This window comes from Aquarana catesbeiana, linkage group LG13 (genome assembly GCF_042186555.1).
Source record: "Aquarana catesbeiana isolate 2022-GZ linkage group LG13, ASM4218655v1, whole genome shotgun sequence".
Classification (NCBI taxonomy): domain Eukaryota; kingdom Metazoa; phylum Chordata; class Amphibia; order Anura; family Ranidae; genus Aquarana; species Aquarana catesbeiana.
In genome coordinates, this window is record NC_133336.1 from 20202001 (window position 1) to 20223354 (window position 21354).

Below are 21354 nucleotides of genomic sequence, written 5' to 3' on the forward strand. Positions count from 1 at the left end.
TGCTCACTATAAACAATGGCTGCTCACTATTGAGAACTATCCGGAGAATAGGCGATCAGTAGCTCTTCTCCCTAGGAAGAAATGAGGGGTGTCCGGTCACTGTGGCATGGAAGCAGCCCTGCACAGGCAGAAAAGGGTACATGTATGGGGGGCAAAACACTGCCAAAGCTGCACTTTAAAGTGGAGGTAAACCCGTACATATACCCAGTGAAGTGACTGGCCTCAGGTGATACACGGAGATTAAACAAAACCTCCTACATAAGTGATACCTGTTTGTCTGTAACACACTCTTCTCTACAGCCTTCTAAAACACACAGATCAAAGGTTATTTTTCAACTCCAGCAGGCAGGGGGGGTTGGGATCTGATGTCACACACTGCACAGCATTGTACAGGTAGCTGAGTGTAATCTGAGACCTGAGTTGAGGGGAAAGTACAACCCGCCCTGCCCGCCCCTTTTACACAGTCTTATTGGGAAAAATGCATTGCTGAGGTTGTGAATCACCTTCTGTGTGTTGCAGGGGGGTTGGGGCCGTCTTCCGTGGTGTTCAGATAACCTGTCAGAACTTGCTACTACAGATAGCAGAGGGAAGAGAAAGGGAACAGAAATCACACTCTGTGCTTTGGATAGAGGCTAGTGCATTGCTATACAGGGATATGCCTTGTTCATTTTTTTTTTCCAGAGCTTTACAACCACTTTAAAGCAAGAATGTGAGCTGTTTGGGAAAATGCAAGCCTTTTGCCCCGTACACGCGATCGGACTTTCCGACAACAAAACCATGGAATTTTGTTCGAAGGTTGTTGGCTCCAACTTGTCTTGCATACACACGGTCACACAAATGTTGGCCAACACTTACGAATGTAGTGACGTACTACGTGATTTTTCAGTTCTTTAGCGCCACCCTTTGGGCTCCTTTTGCTAATTTTGTGTTAGTAGAAGTTTGGTGAGTGTTGATTCACGCTTTTCTTTTTGCGTTTTTCATTTAGCATTATTATTATTATTATTAATCTTGATATCACTTGAAAAAAAAAAAAAGCCTTTGAAAATTTGTTTGCAATAACTCCTTCAGTATCACTAGCAAAGCAGCTTCATTATTATCCCATTAAAGAAGAAGAAGAGAATTGTGCGCTGCATTTGGAGATTTCATAATTTGCCGCGTCACCAATGTTAATTCTCCATTACGAACGCTAGTTTACAAGACCGGCCGCTTCTGCTTCTGAGCATGCGTGGACTTTTGTCCGACGGACTTGTGTACACACGATCAGAAAGTCCGACAACAAAAATTTGTTGGCGGAAAATTTGACAACCTGCTAGCAAACATTTGTTGTCGGAAAGTCCAACAACAAATGTTCAGATGCCCCGTACACACGGTCGGACTTTCCGCCAACAAGCTCACATCCAACATTTGTTGTCGGAAAATCTGATCGTGTGTACGGGGCATTTGACTTGCATATTCTAGTGTTTGCTTCCTGGTTAGAGTTCCGCTTTAAAGTGATGCTAAACACACACTGTTTAATTTACATTGTCCAATCTATTTCTGTATGTGGATGATGGCACTGTAATTATTTTTAAGTACCTTTTTTCTAATCGATAGCCAGCTGTCGCATGACCAAGCTCTCTCCCAGCCTGTCTGCAGGGAAACATAAGCAGGAGGAGCTTGTAGTCCTCTGCTGCTGGTCACATGTTCAAAATAAAAAAAAACTGCCTTTGGGATACAGAGCAAAAATAAATAATATCAATCAACTGTTTTAAATTTTCATACAGATATGTATTTGAAATCAAATCTTTATTATTTTTTGGCAATAACATGGTGGGGGCGGATTTTTGCCAGTCACAGGCTGTGTCACGCCCCTCCAGCCTGTGTCTTAGAAAAACAGGGAGGTGAAGCCTTCATTAATCTACATGTAATATCCTGCCCCCATTGTGTTTAGCTGGATAGTGGGCATAGAGGAGGAGGGAGGGAGTGGGCTGTCACTTACCACTGTGTATACACCAACATGTGTGACTCTATAGTCACATGGGCTGCTCAGATGTGATAGGGAGGAAATACTCAGCATAGAATCTCAATGAATACTGAGCATGTGCAGCATTGCCACCACAGCCGTAAAATCCCTAGCTGAATTGGGGACATGAACAAAAGGGGGAGATAGAGAGCAGCAGGATCAACCAGGTTTTTACTGAAAACTAATCTCATAGTTGACTGACTGTTATGAACAGCATGTAGTACACCATTTATTGATCGTTTTTTATGATGTGGGTTTAGTGACACTTTAACCACTTCAGCCCTGGAGGATTTGCCCCCCTAGTGACCAGGCCATTTTTTGTGATACGGCACTGCATCATTTTACCTGACAATTGCGCGGTTATGCGATGCTGTACCCAAACAAAATTGACGTCCTTTTTTTTCCCCTCAAATAGAGCTTTCTGTTGGTGGCGTTTGATCACCTCTACGGTTTTTATTTTTTGCGCTATAAACAAAAAAAGACCAACAATTTTGAAAAAAAAAACAAAACAATTTTTTTTACTTTCTGCTTTAATACACATCCAAAAAAGTTCAGTTAAGGCCGATATGTATTCTTTTACATTATTTTGGTAAAAAAAACCCGCAATAGGCGTATATTGATTGGTTTGCACAAAAGTTATTGCGTCTACAAACTATGGGATAGATTTAGGGACTTTTATTTTTTATTGTTTTTACTGGTAATGGTGGCGATCTGTGATTTTTAGCAGGACTGCGACATTGCAGCGGACAAATCTGACCCCAAATGACACTTTTTGAGGACCACTGACATTATTACCTTGATCAGAGCTATAAAAATGCACTGATCAATGTAAAAATGACACTGGCATGGAAGGGGTTAACACTAGGGGGCCATCAAGAGGTTAAATGTGTTCCCTAGATGTGTTCTAACTGCAGGGGGGATGGGCTACCAGGGACATGACAAAGAGCGCTGTTCCTGATCACTGGGAACAGAAAATCTCTGACATGTCATCTGGCAGAACAGGGAATCGCCTTGTTTACATAGGTAGTTCCCCGTTTTGCCTCCACTGAACTCCACGATCGTGGGTCGCCGGCGGGCATAGAGTCCGCTGGACCCGCGGCGCGCTCACACACGGCGGGCGCACGCGCCTGCTATCTCCTATGCAAAGACCAACACCTACGGCGGTTTGCGCTGGAGAGCCGACCTGCCGCGGTATAATGACGGCGGCTGGTCGGCAAGCGGTTAAAGAACATTTCCATGCAAGAAGTAAAAGAATTCAATTAGTTATGTTGTTCAGTAAACCTAGCAGCTTTGCTAAAGTCAGAAACTTCACTTCTTCTGCGTAAGGCCCTGCAGAGTAAGTACACATACCTCTATAAAGAATCTGTAAGAGGGCAGGATTGTTAAGTGCATAGGTAAGTTGCTTAGCCTTTTATCCATGTCCTGTGCATTAAAACATTACAATTGACTTTCTATTTTGTTATTTAATAAAAATAAATTATTAACACTTCTATTTCTGAAAGTAATTCTTCATTTGCAGAATTTTTTTTTTCACACCTGCCTAAAAGGTAGTGTGTGTGTGTGTGTATATATATATATATATATATATATATATATATATGAAAAAAAAAGAAGAAAAAAAAATAATATAAACCTTGCAGTGCGGGGCATATGGAGGTAGGTGTCTTGTTTTTTTGTTAACCACTTAAGCCCCGGACCATTTTGCTGGCCAAAGACCAGATCACTTTTTGCGATTTGGCACTGCGTCGCTTTAACTGACAATTGCGCGGTCGTGCGACGTGGCTCCCAAACACAATTGACATCCTTTTTTTCCCCACAAATAGAGCTTTCTTTTAGTGGTATTTGATCACCTCTGCGGTTTTTATTTTTTGCGCTATAAACAACAATTTTAAAAAAAACGCATTATTTTTTACTTTTTTGCTATAATAAATATCCCCAAAAAATATATAAAAAAACATTTTTTTTCCCCTCAGTTTAGGCCGATACGTATTCTTCTACATATTTTTGGTTAAAAAAAAATCGCAATAAGCGTTTATTGATTGGTTTGCGCAAAAATTACAGCGTCTACAAAATAGGGGATAGTTTTATGGCATTTTTATTGATAATTTTTTTTTATTAGTAATGGCGGCGATCAGCTATTTTTATCATGACTGCGACATTATGGCGGACATATCGGACACTTTTAACACATTTTTGGGACCACTGGCATTATTACAGCGATCAATGCTAAAAAAAATGCATTGATTACTGTAAAAATGTCACTGGCAGTGAAGGGGTTAACCACTAACTGTGGGGGGGTGTGTGTGACAAGACACTGATCAGCGTTCCCGATTACAGGGAGCGGTGATCAATGAGAGTGTCATTAGGTAGAACGGGGAGATGCTTGTGTACATTAGCATCTCCCCGTTCTTCCTCACCGCGAGATGATCGCGGGTGTCGCAGGACCCGCGATCACGGTCAAGGAGCTCCCGGCGGGTGCGAGCCCGCAAGCCGCCCCCTTAAAGGGCAACGTACAGGTACGTTAATCTGCCTGTACGTGCCCTTCTGCCGCAGTATATCTGCGTGAGGCGGTCGGGGAGCGGTTACACTAGACTTCTGCTTTTATAATGGTATGATAAAGGATGAGAGCGCCACAGGTTTGCACCAGGTCCAGTAAAAGTTTTTTTTATATTTTGACAATAGTTCACAGATTATCACCAACGTGTTTCAGGGACCCACAGCTCCCCTCTTATCAGAGATTAAGTATTGGTATTTATGAGGTATACTGGACAAAAATTGTATAAAACAAGAATTTAAATGATTGTAAAATTCCAGTTTGACAGAAGGCATAGGTAGAAAAATAATTACTATATAATAATATAATAAATCAAAATAATAATAATATAGTTATATTGACAAAAAACGTGCTGTATTTATAGTGCCTTTTATCCTTCTATAAGGAATAACAATAAGAGGTTTATTTTTCAGGGATATTCTTTTGTTGCTCCATCCATCTTGTTCAAGCCCAACGCTGCCATCGCAGATCCTATCCAGTTTCACCTGGGAACAGAGCGTCCTGGCGTCACAAACATAGCGAGAAGCGCCATGATGAAGGTACTCTTTTTTTTTTTTTTTTTTTTTTTTTTTTTATCAACTATATGGTCCCCAGCAGTTATTTTGCTGATAATGTTATGATGAGTAATTTGCACAAAGAGCAGTATTGTGCAGTAATCAGGCATTCCCATGTTACCTTTTGTCACTCTGAACACTGAGAGGGATTGGGCACAATTTTGTGTATAGCTTTTTGGCCTAAAGTGATTGTGAAGTCTTATTTTTTATTTCTCTAAAAATAACAGACATGTTAAACTTACCTGCTCTGTGCAGCGGTTTTGCACAAGGCAGCCCCGATCCTCCTCTTTTCTTGGGTCCCTCTTTGACTCTCCTGACCCCTCCCTCCTGTTGAGTGCCCCCACAGCAAGCAGCTTGCTATGGGGGGCACCCGAGCTGAGTCACAGCTCCCTGTGTCCATTCAGACACTGAGCCCCGGTTCGGCCCCCTCTCTCTCCTGATTGGCTAACTGACTTTGTTTAACAGCAGCGGGAGCCAATGGCGCCACTGCTGTGTCTCAGCCAATTAGGAGGAGAGTCCCGGACAGCCGAGGCACTCGTGGACATCGCTGGATAGAGATGGGCTCAGGTAAGTATTAGGGGGGCTGCTGCACAAAGAAGGTTTTTTTTTTTTTTTTATCTGAATGCATAGAATGTATTCAGATAAAAAAACCTTCTGACTTTACAACCCCTTTAATAAATACTGAGAGTTGTAAAGATTGGTCTGGCCAACCTCGGTTGAGTCTCTTGGCCAGGCCACAAGTGTGCCCTTATTCATACACCGGCACTTTTTTCACACAGTGTTCACTTTTGGGTTCAAGCTCAGTCTCTTGCACTAGGTGCTTGCTAGGGATACAATCTAGGGCTCTCTGCCCAGTAACTGCATAAGGGGAAGACACTTGGCGGGAATCAGCAGCAAGGATGGCCAAATCTGCATAGCTACACTAGGAAACTTGAGACCAGACCATATATATATGTTTCTTCCTACTCGCCTATGTGTTAATGACCACTCACGACCAGCAACTGATCAAGTCAATTCAGCGTGGTCTCCAACCCCAACAAGTTACCCTGTTCCAGCATCTGCAGCCTCTCTCCGCCCAGCCCCCAACCCCCCTTCCCCCCGTGACAGCAGGTGAGGGATCCTCTGCTCGCACCCCCCCCCCATCACAATTTGAAAACAGCGTGACCGTGCGGCACAGCCAGTATCCTGTGAATGAATGCCTACGAGTACCATCAGCCATTGCAATGGCTTATGGTTCTCAATGAGATGTGAGGGCTCTGTTGGGAACTCTCGTAGTCCATTGATCTTTCTGCTGTCGGGTAACTGCAACGAGGTACAAGCAGACAGCTATGCTGAGAGCCTGCAGGAGCCTGAGATTGCACCCACAATCTGCTGATCATGGGTGCAATGCTCTGCAGGCTCATTTTACCTGCAAAAAAAATTGTGCATTTATTTATTTTATTTTTTAAAAGGTGAACTTATCCTTTAAGTCCAAGGTTAGAGGAATAAGCTTTTTTACCTTAGTCCTCACAATTTTGCTGTCATTTTACAACACTGTGGTCATGTATTTCTTTTCCTTTGTGGACAAGGTTAATAAACTTGCCTCAGCTCAGATTTTGAAGTAAACATTTCAGCATTTTGTACTTGTAAAGTGCTCACTTTTCATTTGCGTGCCATTCATTTTTCTTGGCAGGATTCCCCGTTCTATCAGCACTACGAGCTTGATCTGAAGGAGAAGGCGCTGGGCGAGGGCAGTTTCTCCATCTGTCGAAAATGCCTGCACAAAAAATCCAATCAGGAGTACGCTGTGAAAATAATCAGCAGACGGTACGTGGCTGGGCAAGGGAGCGTTTCTTCGTTTGAGGGCTTTGGGTGATCGTAAGGCCTGACTGGGGATGCACTGCTACACGTTGTGCCAGCCAAACTGAGCTTCTCTCAGCAAGTTCATGGAACTGGCACTTTTTTTTTTTTTTAAAACCAGGAAATTAAGTCAGGTGTAATACTACTTTGCTGGCAGTTTTCTGATGTTAGTATACGCTGGGTAGGTTTTTCTTGTTTTATTTATATAGTGAGGACCAAGTTAGTTTTTTACAGAGTTATACCTTTCACAATGGCCTCTGCACTAGAGGCGCTAATATTCTAATGTCCCCATCACAGTCACACTAAGGGGTTCATTTACTAAGGCTCCATTCACACTAGCGCGTTTTTTGATGCATTTTGCATTTTGCAGAAATGCATGGGAATTTTTTAACATGGGTTCCTATGGAACATGTTCACATCAATGCCTTTTTGTTTCTCTGCATTTTTGGAAAGGGTCGGGGACTTTTTTTCATGCAAAAAGCAGCGTTTTGCATGTAATGGATTTCAATGGACAAGCATCAAAAACGCAAGTGCACCGTTTTTGCAGCGTTTTTGCAGCGTTTTTGATGTGTTTTTGCCGTTTTTTCTTTTTTTTATTTTTTTTTAATTTTTTTTTTAGACTGTAAAAAAAAAAAAAACGCAAATCGCGGCAAAAACGCGGCAAAAACGCTGCTCAAAAACGTGGCAAGCATGAAAAAAAACCCTCCAAAAACGCCCAAAAGCAACATGCATAGGTGTGAATCGAGCCTAAAGGCAGATACACTGCAATTGCAGTTGCTCCAGAGATTAGTAAAATGATGTAAAGCTTCACTTTGCAAAAAAAAAAAACAATCGCATGCAAGGAAAATAAAAAACTGCATTTTTGCTTGCACATGATTGGATGATAAAAACCAGCAGAGCTTCCCCTCAGATCTAGAGCAAATGCTGTCTATCAGTGCCACCCATAAGTACCCATAAGTGCAGCCTTTCAGTACCCATCAGTGCCACCTATGAGTGCCCATCAGTGCCGCCTATCAATGCCCATCAGTGGCGCAAATCAGTGCCCATCGTCAATGCCGCCTCATCGGTGCCCATCAGTGCAGCTTATCAGTGCCCATCAGTGAAGGAGAAAACTTACTTATTTACAAAATTTTATAACAAAAGCAAAGAAAAACTTTTTTTTTTCAAAATTTTCAGTATTTTTTTATTCGTTTAGCAAAAAATAAAAACCGCAGAGGTGATCAAATACCACCAAAAGAAAGCTCTATTTGTGGGAACAAAGTGATAAAAATTTAGTTTGGGTACAGTGTAGCATGAGTGCGCAATTGTCATTTAAAAAGTGACAGCTCTGAAACTCGAAAATTGGCCTGGGCAGGAAGGTGAGAAAGTGCCCGGTATTGAAGGGGTTAATACATATAGTGCAAAGTGGATAACAACACAGAAAAAAAACATATAATGAGGGAAAAAAAACTCAAAGGAAAAACCAACAAGCACCTAAAAAAAAACAGACAGGTGACAGGTACTCTTGAATTATCCATGCTCCACCTTCACCCGTGTGGGAGAAATACAGACTCACCCAGATGATTAAATAGTGGGAGACTTCACAAACTCAAGTCCTTTTGAAAGATGTATCCTTGTATTCATAAAACTATATGACCCGATAGAAGCACAAAGAATTTACAATATGCTTGACTGTATAACAGGCGCCAGTAGATAATAAAGTGCTCACTAACATTGTAAGGTGCTCATGTGCTAGCACCAGCATGTACAGCGATCTTACAGGTACAGAGACACAGTCACCGTGGAAATTATGTCAGCATGAGCGAGCGTGCAGCCTCAATTTTTTTTTTTTTAAATAGTGCAAATACTAAATAATAAATTGGTGTAGGGCTAAAACAAATGAAGTCAAACTAAATATTGTTAAAAGACTCATTCGTTACATGTGACTATTACATTCCACATTAATAGGAAGTGCTATTTTGCCTTTAATAAGAGTGCAAATGTATTCAATTTACATTCATCCAGTCCATATGTGCATAGTTACACGTGCCCACTTGCAGTAAAATATCTCCAGTAAAGTGCCACCAACACAGTGCTTATTCCTCACAAATCAGTGCTTCAATTCACTCCAAAACAAAGTGCTCGTGCATAAAACTCCTTCCACTGTGAAAAACACTCACCGATTATTATGTGATCCCCCTTATGACATAAAAAGGTCTCAAACACCTATATACAGGCTACTCCTCATCCAAGACTCCACCTCGCAAACCTCCTCTAGTATATATACCTCCAAATTTATTCCTCCACCTCCACCAGGTTTCAGAATATAATATCAAGAGAGAAGACCACTGATAGTGTCATACCGGTTTTTATTTTTTCATAAATCAAGCAGATTGCACACTTGCACATAATAAATGGAGATCAGGCTTCAGTGTTTTCTACTGGCACCTTTCTTCCTGTTCAAATATGGCTTTGCATTCCACCTCAATGGAAGTGACGTAGTATGCGTGGCTCCGCCCAATGCGTTTTCTCCGTATGACGTATTATATGTAAGTGTGCAATCTGCTGGATTTATGGGAAAACAAAAAAAAGGTTCCACGCTATTGTTGATCTCCTCTCTTATGCCGCGTACACACGGTCGGAATTTCCGACAGAAAAAGTCCGATGGGAGCTTTTGGTCGCCATTTCCGAAGGACTTAGATAGAGAACATGCTCTAAATTTTTCAGTCGGAAATGCTGACGAAGCTTGTCCCGTTGGCAAGTCCGACCGTGTGTACATGGCAATAATATTATATTCTGATACCTGGTGGTAGTGGAGGAATAAATTTGAAGGGGTATATCCCAGAGGAGGTTGCAAGGTGAAGTCTTGGATGAGGGGCAGCCTGTATATACAGTAATTTAGTCCTAGAGTCTTAGTAATTTAGTCTTTAGTAGTTTTTCTTAGAGTTTATATAAGCGCTTGAGACCTTATTCCCCCATTGGAGCTTAAAGCGGAGTTCCACCCAATAATGGAATTTCCGCTTTTTGGAATCCCCCCCCCCCCCCCCCCCCCTCCGGTGTCACATTTGGCACCTTTCAGGGTGGAGGGGGAGCAGATACCTGTCTAATCCAGGTATTTGCTTCCACTTCCGGGCATAGATAGCCGCAGTGTCCGCAGATATCTACGCCATGTCCGGCGCCTCCTTCGTCCACCCCCGCTGTCTTCTGGGAGACACACAGGTTCCAGAAGACAGCAGGGACCAGTGGGATCGCGGAGAGCGACTCGTGCATGTGCAGTAGGGAACCAGGCTGTGAAGCCTTGCGGATTCAATTCATGATTCCCTTACCAAAGGTGGCGGCGCCTCCACCCGAGAGCCGAGGGACAGATCAGGTTCGGGTGCTGACATCGCGGGCGCCCTGGACAGGTAAGTGTCCATATTTTAAAAGTCAGTAGCTGCAGTATTTTTAGCTGCTGACTTTTAAAAAATATATATATTTGGCGGAACTACGCTCTAAAGTGAACCTATTGCTTTGTCCATGCAAGGCTAAGCAATGGGCTCGCTAAATTCTTTCCCCCTCCCCCCTTTCCTCTAGCTGCTTCTGGAAGTAGAAGAGGTCACCGTGTGTAAGATATATGTTGCTTGAGTCCAATGCTGGGACAAGGTTTTTTTTTATGACCCAAGGCGAAAAGGCCAAAGTGTACCCTAAGGCCCCTTTCACACGGGCACTGTCAGTTTAGCCACGTTAATAACGTATCCGTTCTTATCCGTTGCTTCAACCCTTTTTCCATTCCGTTATTCTCCGCTTAAATCCGTCTTCCGTTCCGGTAACATCCGTATACAACCGTTAATTTACCCGTTTACATCAGTTTTTGCATCCGTTTTGATCCGTTTACAGCAGTTTCTGTGTCTTTGATGACATTACCCAGAAAGCATTGCTCCTCCCATGCTGCATTGCAGTGACCACGTGCCTCACGCTGTTTGGCAGTCATGGTGGACCAGTTTGGTGTCACAAGGTTATAGATTTCTTCCCATAGTTGCTGTGTTGTCACTCTTTCACTGTGGTCCCGACATGTTGAGTCCCACAAGCCTGTGGCCTTTCATGCACCAGGTTTATTAGGTTCTCCTGGGAGACATCTCTGGCCATGTTAATCCTTGGGGATGTACTTCTTATTGGCCAACTACTACCTGGGCCATAGGTTGAGTTCACATATAAACCAAAAAAAAGTATTTATTCACAAACGAATCTTAAAGTGGTGTTCCACCCAAAAAAAAAAAAAATACATGAATGTGCCTAAAAAAAAAATTTAAAAAAACATTTGGAAAAATTTTTTTTTTTTTACTCACCTCTAAATGCCTGTTGCTAGGGGGTCCCTCGTAGTCTGCCTCCTTCAGCGCCTGGGCTCTTGACGTCACTTCCCCCTCGGCACAGGAAGGGCTCAGCTCTGCTCCCTCCCTCTTGTCAATCATCTGGGACCCATTACAGGTCCCAGATGACTGAGTGGCCAATCACGGCGCGTGTCGCCGCTCGCGCATGCGCAGTGGGTGCCCGGCTGTGAAGTCACAGTCCAGCGCCCACAGTTGCAATGCCGGCGCCGCCGAACGGAGGGGGAGACGAGCGGGGCTTCGATCCCCTGCATCGCTGGATCCTGGGACAGGTAAGTGTCCAATTAAAAGTCAGCAGCTGCAGTATTTGTAGCTGCTGACTTTTAATTTTTTTTTTTTTTTAAATGGGAACTCCTCTTTAACTGATCAGACTTTGACGGACATTGTCCGTTAACATAAGTTAATATCCATTTTCACGGATCTCGACGTATCCTTGTACATTCAAAAAAAAAACAGACAAGATCGGAAGTGGAGGTGAACGGATGGTAACTGATGGTCATCCGTTTGCCCATAGGAATGCATTGTCGTCCGTTGACAGATGGATGGAAAACGGATAAGACCGTCCGATCGATCGTGAAAGGGGCCAAAGTCTCATAAGCCATGAACTACTTCAACAGCATAGGTTTGAAGTCCTGTCCTTTCTGCACCCCCTCTAATGCCTCCCACTTCCTCTGCTGAAGCACCCAAGGCAGTCAGCTCTTCTGCCTACCGCTAGGCTCGGCCTGCCTAACTTATGCAGAGCTATGGTGCTTGATGCTGCTACAGTCAGATGCTCCTCAATACCTGCAAGTATTTATTAGCTGGTGGCAGCTAAATGGATTGGCTGAGGTGTAAATGAAAGGTAAGTATGTGCTGCTGGGGTGTGGGTAGGGGGGAGTTAAAGCAAACCTGTTGCTTTGCCCTACATGGCCAAAGTACAAGTTTGTTTTTGAAAGGAACTAGTCATAACTTGGCTTGTGCAAGGATCCGGATAATCAGTTTTTATCTGTGCAGACTTGTGAAAGATCATATGGTGAGGAGTCACCTGGCTCTTATCAACTTCCTGACCGCAAGCAGTGAGTGAATATTCTCATTTTACATAAGCCCAGTCAAGACTGGTTTTAAAGTGTAAATCCAGGCAAAATAGTAAAAGCCTAAACAGTACATTTACCCCAGTTGTATGAATTAACGTATGGGTTTTTGCCGCTTTTTAACAGATTTCTCTAATTGTTTGTTTTTCGAAAATGATCCTCTAACAGTCCACCTAACCAGTCCAGTGAAAGGAGATCACCTAATAGTAGCTAATATGAAAGTATATGACCAACACTTGTACCAACATAGCTAAAATGAGTTAACAGCAAGCTATGTCCAGCCTCCCCTCTATTTGACAGATACTGTGTGCCCCAAGGGGCATAATATGTACTTTTATTGGGATATAAAAGTCCTTTTTAAAGTTGGCCTAGACTCAGAAAACCTCATCTAATTAACCGTGCAAGACAAGTCAGCTGTAAATGATCCATCACTGACAGTGGGGATGCTTTAGCGGCTCTTTTATCCACTTTGTTATCCACTCAATAGTTCTGTGTGATTGCAAGGTAGTCACCATATTAGGCTCGGTTCACACTGCTGCACTGTGAATTTGTTCCCTTTTTTGTCCTGTGTGAGTTGCGAATTTACCGCGATTTTACCGCGAATTTCAGGAGTTGGACATAGCTGCGATTGATATTCTAGCCAATGGAATCATAATGTAAAAAAAAAAAAAAAAAAGTGTTAACTTCCTGTGTACTTCCTGGTGTTTGTGGAGAGTAGTGGGGTGGAATTCGCACATATGTGTACCATCAATGCGATTCAAGTACGATTTACGTTGATGTCTATGGAGACTAAATTCGCAACGCAGTAAACTCGCACAAGACCTGTTTTTTTTAATCGCATTCGTAGAGGAATCGCGACGCATGTATGTGAACGACCGTCATTGAAAACATTGACTTTAGGGACGACATGCGAATTTAAAGTGTTTCTGACGCATCGCATTCGTTATGAACTCGCATCAGTGTGAACCGGGCCTTAGTGAAGGTACGACATATTATCTGGCAGCACTTCCTGTTCTTAGGGCCCAGCCCTGATGATATCATTAGTGTTATCCAGTAGTTGGAAGCAGTAGTGGGCTAGGTATGTCTCTAATGATGTAAAAGGTCTGAGTCTCCAGAGACTCCAGTGAGTGGTGGAATAAGGAGGGTGCCAAGGAATTGTCACAGGCGCAGAAGTCCTCTGTCACCTTTGATTGGGAATTATATGATAAGGGACTTTTATTTCACCGATTTGTGTTACCACCTTTTTTTTTTTTCAGCAATTATATCTAATTTTATTTAAAGAGATTTTTTTTATATATTTTAACACCATTAAGACAGACCGCCATGCAGGACACATAATACATAATATTTTAACTGAAGTAAAGAAAAAAAATACATTGCGAATACACCTATATAGAAAAAAAAAAACATTATATCGGGACCTAAAACATACACTATATTGTCAATAGTATTGGGACACCTGTAATTAATATGCAGCCAACGGACCACAGCAGTCTGTCTGATTAGGGTAATAGCATTGATCTCCACTAGCCTCATGTAACATGTTCCCAGTTTCATATTGTCTTCTCCAGCATATCCCCAGCCAACATGGTATCCTAGCCTCATTCTCTGACCCTCATATCCTCTATTAGGTCTGCAGTTTTTGACAGTCCTCTCCAGCAGTACATACTTTGAACATTATGTGCAGCCCTTTGGTGATGTCAGGGGCTGCATTTGAGGCCCCCTATAGCTCATAAGTTGACAACCACTGCTTCAAACCCTCCATTATGTGACTGTTTCTCAAGCTTTGCAATGACTGCTAGGCCTAAAAGAGAAGTGTGTTTTTTTTTTTTTGCAGAATCATACCTACCTAGGTGGATGCAGCATCTGTCCCCCGGCACCTCTGGACTGAGAACCGAGTGATCGAACACCGCCGATGGCTCAGTTCTCACAGCTCCCCGAGCAGAGTGCTGCTGACTGTCAATCAGCAGCTCTCCACTCTGATAAACCCATCCGCGCGCTCACTGAATCGGTGAGCTGTGGAGGGACGGGGAGCAGCCGTCTCAGGCTCGTAGTGGCTTGCTGAGAGACTGAGACAGGTATCAGTCCAAGCACCTGGCGGATCCAGACTTTATTGGCGTGATGACGTGGTGCCTGGACTGATTTCTGTGACATCAGCTGTCAGCGAACTTCAGCCCGCCCTCTGCTGAAAATGGGTCACAGGAGTGTAAAACGATTTGCACCCCTGTGATCCATTGGAGAAGCCCAGCCAAACGAACTTTGGCTGGACTTCACCTTTTAAGCATTGCATCATGGGAGGAGGTCACATGCTCTCCCATAACTTAGTATTTTGTACTGGCTGTGATTGGGGGGGGGGGGGTGGTATAGCACTGGAGGGGTGAGTATCGGTGGGTTTGGGGGTCTTTCTGTACCCTGTGACTTCGGCCTGAAAAGGCATTCTTGTTTGTTGTGTTTTATCAGAAAAGTAATTTATGATATGATGGGACCAAATATACATACTTTTAATGTTTCACTTAGAATATCCCAAGTCCTGTTTTATCTATTAACTCTTTTTTGCCGTGACTCTCAAAACAAATTAGAATGGAGTATACACATGATTTTTTCCCATGTCAATAAAACAATGAATACAATCTAATGTAACTGAAAAGCAATATTGCCCATAGAATAGATTAGGCTTGATGACCAAACAAGTATAGCAACATTCTGTTTAGTCATTATATGTTAATACTTGTATTTTTTTTTTTTTTTTTTTTTAGTATGGAAAGCAACACACAGAAGGAAATTGCGGCGATGAGGCTATGTGAAGGCCATCCTAATATAGTAAAACTGCATGATGTTTACCATGACCAGGTTGGTAAAAGCCTCTATATCTATATCTTGTTTTCTTGCTATTTAATATTTTTCCCAGGTAAGACAAGACCTGCATGGGTCAAAAACATGCATTATCGGCCAGAGGGAGCATGCATGTTTATTTTGCAGTCATTGTATAGATTTCATTATCGGCCAGAGGGAGCATGCATGTTTATTTTGCAGTCATTGTATATATTTTCAAGATCTGACTGCCATCTTGGGAAAACCCATGAAAGTGAGACAATAGAACGGCACTATAACATGTGGTTACAAAATGAGGATGACCATACAGTAAAAAATGTTGTTATTGTTTTGTTGTACAAATAAAATGTGTGAGTAAGGGCCTGCTGCGCAAGAATGGAATCTCATTTATATGTTTTTTGAATTTTGGGAGATAAGAAGCTTCCATATTGGATCCATGGTAAAGATGGGGCAGCTGCAGTATACAGAGTCAGCTTCTACCTTCCAAAGAGCTTGTCTTAAAGTGATACTGAAGTCTCTTTTTTTTTTTTTTCAAAAAACAACAGGTTATACTCACCTGCCCTGTGTAATAGTTTTGCACAGAGCAGCCCAGATCCTCCTCTTCTCGGGCCCTCATCAGCGCCCCTGACCCCTCCCTCCCGTTGAGTGCCCCCACAGCAAGCAGCTTGCTATGGGGGCACCCGAGCCGAGGCGCTGCTCTGTGTGTGCATTCAGACACGGAGCCGCTGCCTGGCCTTGCCCCCTCTCTCTCCTCATAGGCTCACTGACTTTGAAAGCAGCGAGTGCCAATGCCGCTTCGCTGCTTTCTCAGCTAATGAGGAGGAAGAATCCCGGACAGCCGAGTCTCTCGTGCAACATCACTGGATCGGAGGGAGCTCAGGTAAGTATTTGAGGGGCTCAGGGGGGCTGCTGCACACAGATGGCTTTTTATCTTAATGCATAGAATGCATTAAGACAAAAAACCTTCTGCCTTTACAACCACTTTAAGTGAACTTTCCCTCCCAAGAGTCTGTTTACGAGACAGCCCTGTGGACTTTTAATGTTTTCTACTAGCTAAATTGACTGTTTAATGGACTTTTATGCCACCCACTAACCTCCTATGCTGCTGCACCATACTATCTATGCATCTTCGCAGACCATGTCTACGGATGCATTTTGCCCCACCCACTGGGGCTTAGTCCTCTATTACTAAGCCCCCCGGTGGGTGGGGCGAAATGCATCAGGGTGTGGATCTGTGAAGAAGCATAGGCTGAGGCCATTTCCTACTCTGAACTTATATGGACTGGTCGGGTAGAGTGACGTTCATCCCACCTCATTGCATGCAATTTCGGGGGACTCGCTGGCACCCTGTCTCTCAGGATCTAAGGTAGTATCTTCTCTTTTGCTTGAGCAGAGCTCCAAGCTTTACAATATGGCTTATGACGCAGTTATATATGCTAGAAAGTGGGAGCTAAGGTGAGCTGATGTTCAGTGCCATCTTCTAGCTTTACTGAACAACATGTCAAAATTCACCTGGCAGAATACAGGTGAGCTCTGTATGCTGTTCTTATTGCACTGGGCATATTTCACCTTGCACTCTTTTAATATTTTAGCTAAGTGTTGGCTGCTACATGGTGTTTTTTTTAAGTACATATTTACCCATTTTACCTGGATTTTTAAAAAGCGCTGTATATGGGGAAAAAAAAGCATATTTACCAAAAAAAAATTTTTTTCCCCAGCTTCATACCTTCCTAGTGATGGAGCTGCTGAAAGGAGGGGAACTGTTTGAACGCATCAAAAAGAAGAAATCATTCAGCGAGTCGGAAGCCAGTCACATCATGCGGAAACTGGTGTCCGCAGTCAGTCACATGCACGACGTCGGAGTTGTTCATAGAGACCTGAAACCAGAGGTACGTGTCAAAAAAAAAAAAGTAATTAAAAAGAAAAAAAAAAGTGGGGGAGGGCGTTATAACCTTTGCTACTAAAGTTGTATGTGTACCCTTTTGAGAGACCTTCCTCATATTCTGTATCGTCTGGCACCCGTCACCTGAACAGAATGAGGAGGGAAATCCCTTCCAAATTTGATACAGGCAGCAGCAGAAATCTGACAAAAGTTCTAACCCTTACCCAGAAATGGTTGTTTATTTCTGTCTGCGTCACCTTTTGGAGGATATTTCCTCTCACTTCCTGCTTTGTCTGGTATCCCTCACCTGAGCAGAAAGGGGAGAGAAATCTTCACAATCAGAAAGCAAGAGAAACCTGATAAAGGTTCTAACTCTACCTCACTCTTTGAAAGCTTTTAACCACTTGACCGCTAGAAGATTTACCCCCCCACTCCCTCCCTCTTCATGACCAGGCCATTTTTTGTGATATGGCACTGCGTCACTTTAACCACTTAAAGCGGAGTTCTACTCAAAAGTGGATCTTCCGCTTTAAGCACTCCTCGCCCCCTTACATGCCACATTTGGCATGTAATTTTTTTTTGGGGGGGTGGGTACCTTCTTTTTAGTGGTACTTCCTGTCCCACTTCCTCCTTCCTTATCTTGGCTGCCTAGGTGACTCCTCCTCTCGCCCTAGGCGGCCCCTCCCTGCCAGCAATCTTTTGGGACACATCACAGGTCCCAGAAGATTGCCTGGCCAATAGCAGAGCGCAGCGCTACTCGCACATGCGCAGTGTGCGCCCGGCGGTGAAGCCGTGAGCTGTCACGGTCGGGTGCCCACAGTTGCTATGATGGCGCCGCGGAGAGGAGGGGGAGAGGAGCGAAGCTCCAGGTGCCAGCATCGCTGGATCGTGGGATAGGTAAGTGTCTGTTTATTAACAGACAGCAGCTACAAAAAGTAAACAAAAACGGGTGGAGCTTTAAGAACCAGCCGTCGCAGTTATACTGCAGAAATGTGTCTCGATCCCGCAAATCGTGTTAGGTGTAAGTCGGCTCGTACATGGCAATTTGTGGGCGCGTGCTTCCATTGGCCAGTGGGGGAGCCAATCAGCGGGTCCGGCAGACTCGATGTCCGCCGGCGACCCTCGATCGTTCCCTGCAGTGACAGAACGGGGTTCTGCCAGTGTAAACAAGGCAAATTTCCATTCTGACAGGGGAGATCACACAGATCCTGTCTTTCTGCTATGCAGGAAGACGGATCTGTGTGTTTCCCCAGTCACCCCACCATACAGTTAGAACACACAGTGAGGGAACACATTTAACCCCTTGCTCGCCCCTGATGTTAACCCTTTCCCTGCCAGTGTCAGTACAATAACAGTGCATATTTTTAGCACTGATCACTGTAATAATGTCACTGGCTCCCAAAAAAGTGTCAAAAATGTCAGTTAGGTGTCCGATCCGTCCGCCACAATTTCGCAGTCTCACTTAAAATCACGGATCGCAAAAAATGGCCTGGTCAGGAAGTGGGTAAATCCTTCCGGGGCTGAAGTGGTCAACTGACAATTACGCGGTCATGTGGCGCTGTACCCAAATAAAATTGATGTCCTTTTTTTTTCACAAATAGAGCTTTCTTTTGGTGGCATTTAATCACATCTGCGGTTTTAATTTTTTGTGTGCTGTAAACAAAAAAAGACAGACAATTTTGATGATTTAGGTCAATATGTATTATGCTACATATTTTTGGTAAAAAAAAAAATCCCAATAAGCGTATATTGATTGGTTTGCGCAAAAGCTATAGTGGCTATAAACTGCGGGCTATTTTCATTTTTTTTTTTTTTACTAGTAATGGAGGCAATAGACGACTTGTAATGGGACAGCGATATTGCGGCGGACATTCTGATACTTTTGACTCTTTTTGGGGACCGGTGACACTAATACAGTGATCATTCCTAAAAAATAATACACTTTGCAATACAAAGAGAATAGGATACTCTCTCGTACAAGTACATGGTACAGCAGCCACATATCAAGAATAAGAAATGCTGGATTTTCTTTTAGGGCCAGTTCACACCATAGAAACGCAGTCCGGATGTGCTCCAGATGCTTTTTTGCATGCGCGTTTTTGATGCGTTTTTGATGCAGTCCAGTGCATCCCCCCCCCCCCCTTTTTTTTTCCTTAACCTTAAATAAAAACTTGGTTATTCCAATGCGTTTTTGGTGCGTTACACTGCGTTCCCGTGAGTTTTTGATGTTTTTTACAGCGTTCCAGTACAGTCCAGTGCAGGAAAAATGCAGCGTGTTCTACTTTTTTCTGGAACTGCAAGCACTGGTGTGAACTACGCCATTGAAAACCATATAACCTACTTTCTATGCGGTTTTTGATGCAGAAAAAAAACGCACTGGACTGCATGTGGTGTGAACTGGCCCTTAAGAAAATGTTGTTTCTTCTTTGAGGAGATTTATCCTCGCTTGCTGTTCTGTCTCGTCATATACTGTGCCAAAATCCGGCCTGTGACTGAACTGTCATATCCTTTAACTCTGAAAACTATTCATGAAGGCTGTAAAATGTGATATAATTGCGGGGTGTTAAGCAGTTCTTCCTGTTTTGTCATAGTTGGTTTTATTGTGTTTTCTTTCTTCCTCAGAATTTTCTTTTCACAGATGAAAGCGACAGCACAGAGATAAAAATTATAGATTTTGGTTTTGCGAGGTTAAAGCCTCCGGATAACCAGCCTCTGAAAACGCCCTGCTTCACTCTGCATTATGCTGCGCCAGAACTCCTGAATGATAATGGCTACGATGAGTCATGTGACCTGTGGAGTCTCGGGGTCATATTAGTGAGTAGAAAGCAAAAAACAAAAAAAAAAACAAAGGATATTGGGGTTGTAACAAATAAAAGAGGAAACCACCGCGCTATATACTATACACAATTAACACAATCAAGTAAATAAATAACGAACAATTGAAAAGAGAGCAGCTGCTTAAAGGTGAGATACACACACTACAAATTAAATAAACAAAAGAAGCAGCGCTGCTTCTTTTGTTTATTTGATATTGGGGTTGTGCTACAATGAATTCTAGGGAGAAAGATTTAAAACTGGTTGCCAAAAAAATTTAGTTTACAGCCTCAGTGCAGCCAAAATCAAAAATGTACAAATCTTCACACGGAATATAACTTACAGTCAGTAGGATGTGTCCCTTGTGCTGATTCCTCTGCTGTTAGTAGTAATCTTCCTCTGTCCTGCACCCCACAAACCACGGTGCTGTGGGAGGTCAATACAACTAAAGGGCTGTCATCAAGAGAGCCTAACTATGCCCATTACCTTTCTGCCCAGCTCCACCGTTCAGAGAGGTAATACTACAGCTTCTACGATATGGAACACAGTCGAAGAATGGACAGGCAGATGATTGACAGCTCTGCCCCCTCCATTCATAGATGATGTTCCATTCATAGAAGCTGTAGTAAATGAAGGGAGCAGCTGGGCAGAAAGGGTGGGCATAGTCAGGCTCCCTTGATGAATGCCTGTTTTCGTTAGGTTAACTCCCACTGCACCAAAAGATTGTCAGCAGAGGTTGGAGGGGGAGCAGGGTGGAGGAAGATGACTACTAACAGCACAGGAATCAGCACAAGGGACACATCCTACTGACTGTCAGTTTTGTCTCTTGTGCTGATTTTTCCATTTTTTATTTTGGCTGCACTTAGGCTTTAAAATTAATTTGGTTTCAACTAGATGTTAATGGTTGTAAACCCTTACATTTACCTGGTGAAGGGACTATCCTCAGGTTATACACAGAGATGAAGAAAATCCTCCTTCATAAGGTATATCTGTCTATCTGCAGTCTGCTCTACATCCATTCAAAGTCCAGATGTAATAAGCTTCTCTAAGCTGTCAGAAAAAAGACGGCGGAGAGCTGAAGTTATACTCTGGAGAGCTCTGAGAGCTGATCAGAGGGAAGGGACACACCCCCCTTCACACAGCTCACAGGAACGGAGCCGAGGCTGTCAATCTGCTGGAGGTCCTTCCCCTGTCACCATGTTTCTCTTGGTGTCAGGAAAACTTGTCAGAAGTGACTCATGCTGATGGCAGAGGAAGGAGACAGCAGACAGAAATGACACTTAGTGCTCTGGATTGAGACAAGTACACACGATAGAGGGATATGCTTTGTTCATTTTTCATGTTTGAGCTTTACAACCACTTTAAGTAATAATAAGTAAATAAGGTTGCAAATATAGATCTTTCCTAAGTAAGCCCGGTTAGGTTTTATCACATAGATCAGCTAAACTTACTGCATACACTTTA

At 43.2% G+C, this 21354-nt stretch overlaps 1 protein-coding gene across 1 annotated transcript in view; it reads left to right on the forward strand.

The window, feature by feature from the left end:
- Window positions 1-21354, forward strand: part of RPS6KA5 (ribosomal protein S6 kinase A5) — a gene marked incomplete in the record, with an annotated part of 174035 nt that overhangs the window by 141500 nt on the left and 11181 nt on the right. The window contains 5 exon segments of the mRNA XM_073610822.1: window positions 4970-5095; window positions 6783-6916; window positions 15119-15212; window positions 16913-17083; window positions 19699-19890. Of these exon segments, the coding sequence (XP_073466923.1) occupies window positions 4970-5095; window positions 6783-6916; window positions 15119-15212; window positions 16913-17083; window positions 19699-19890 (717 nt within the window).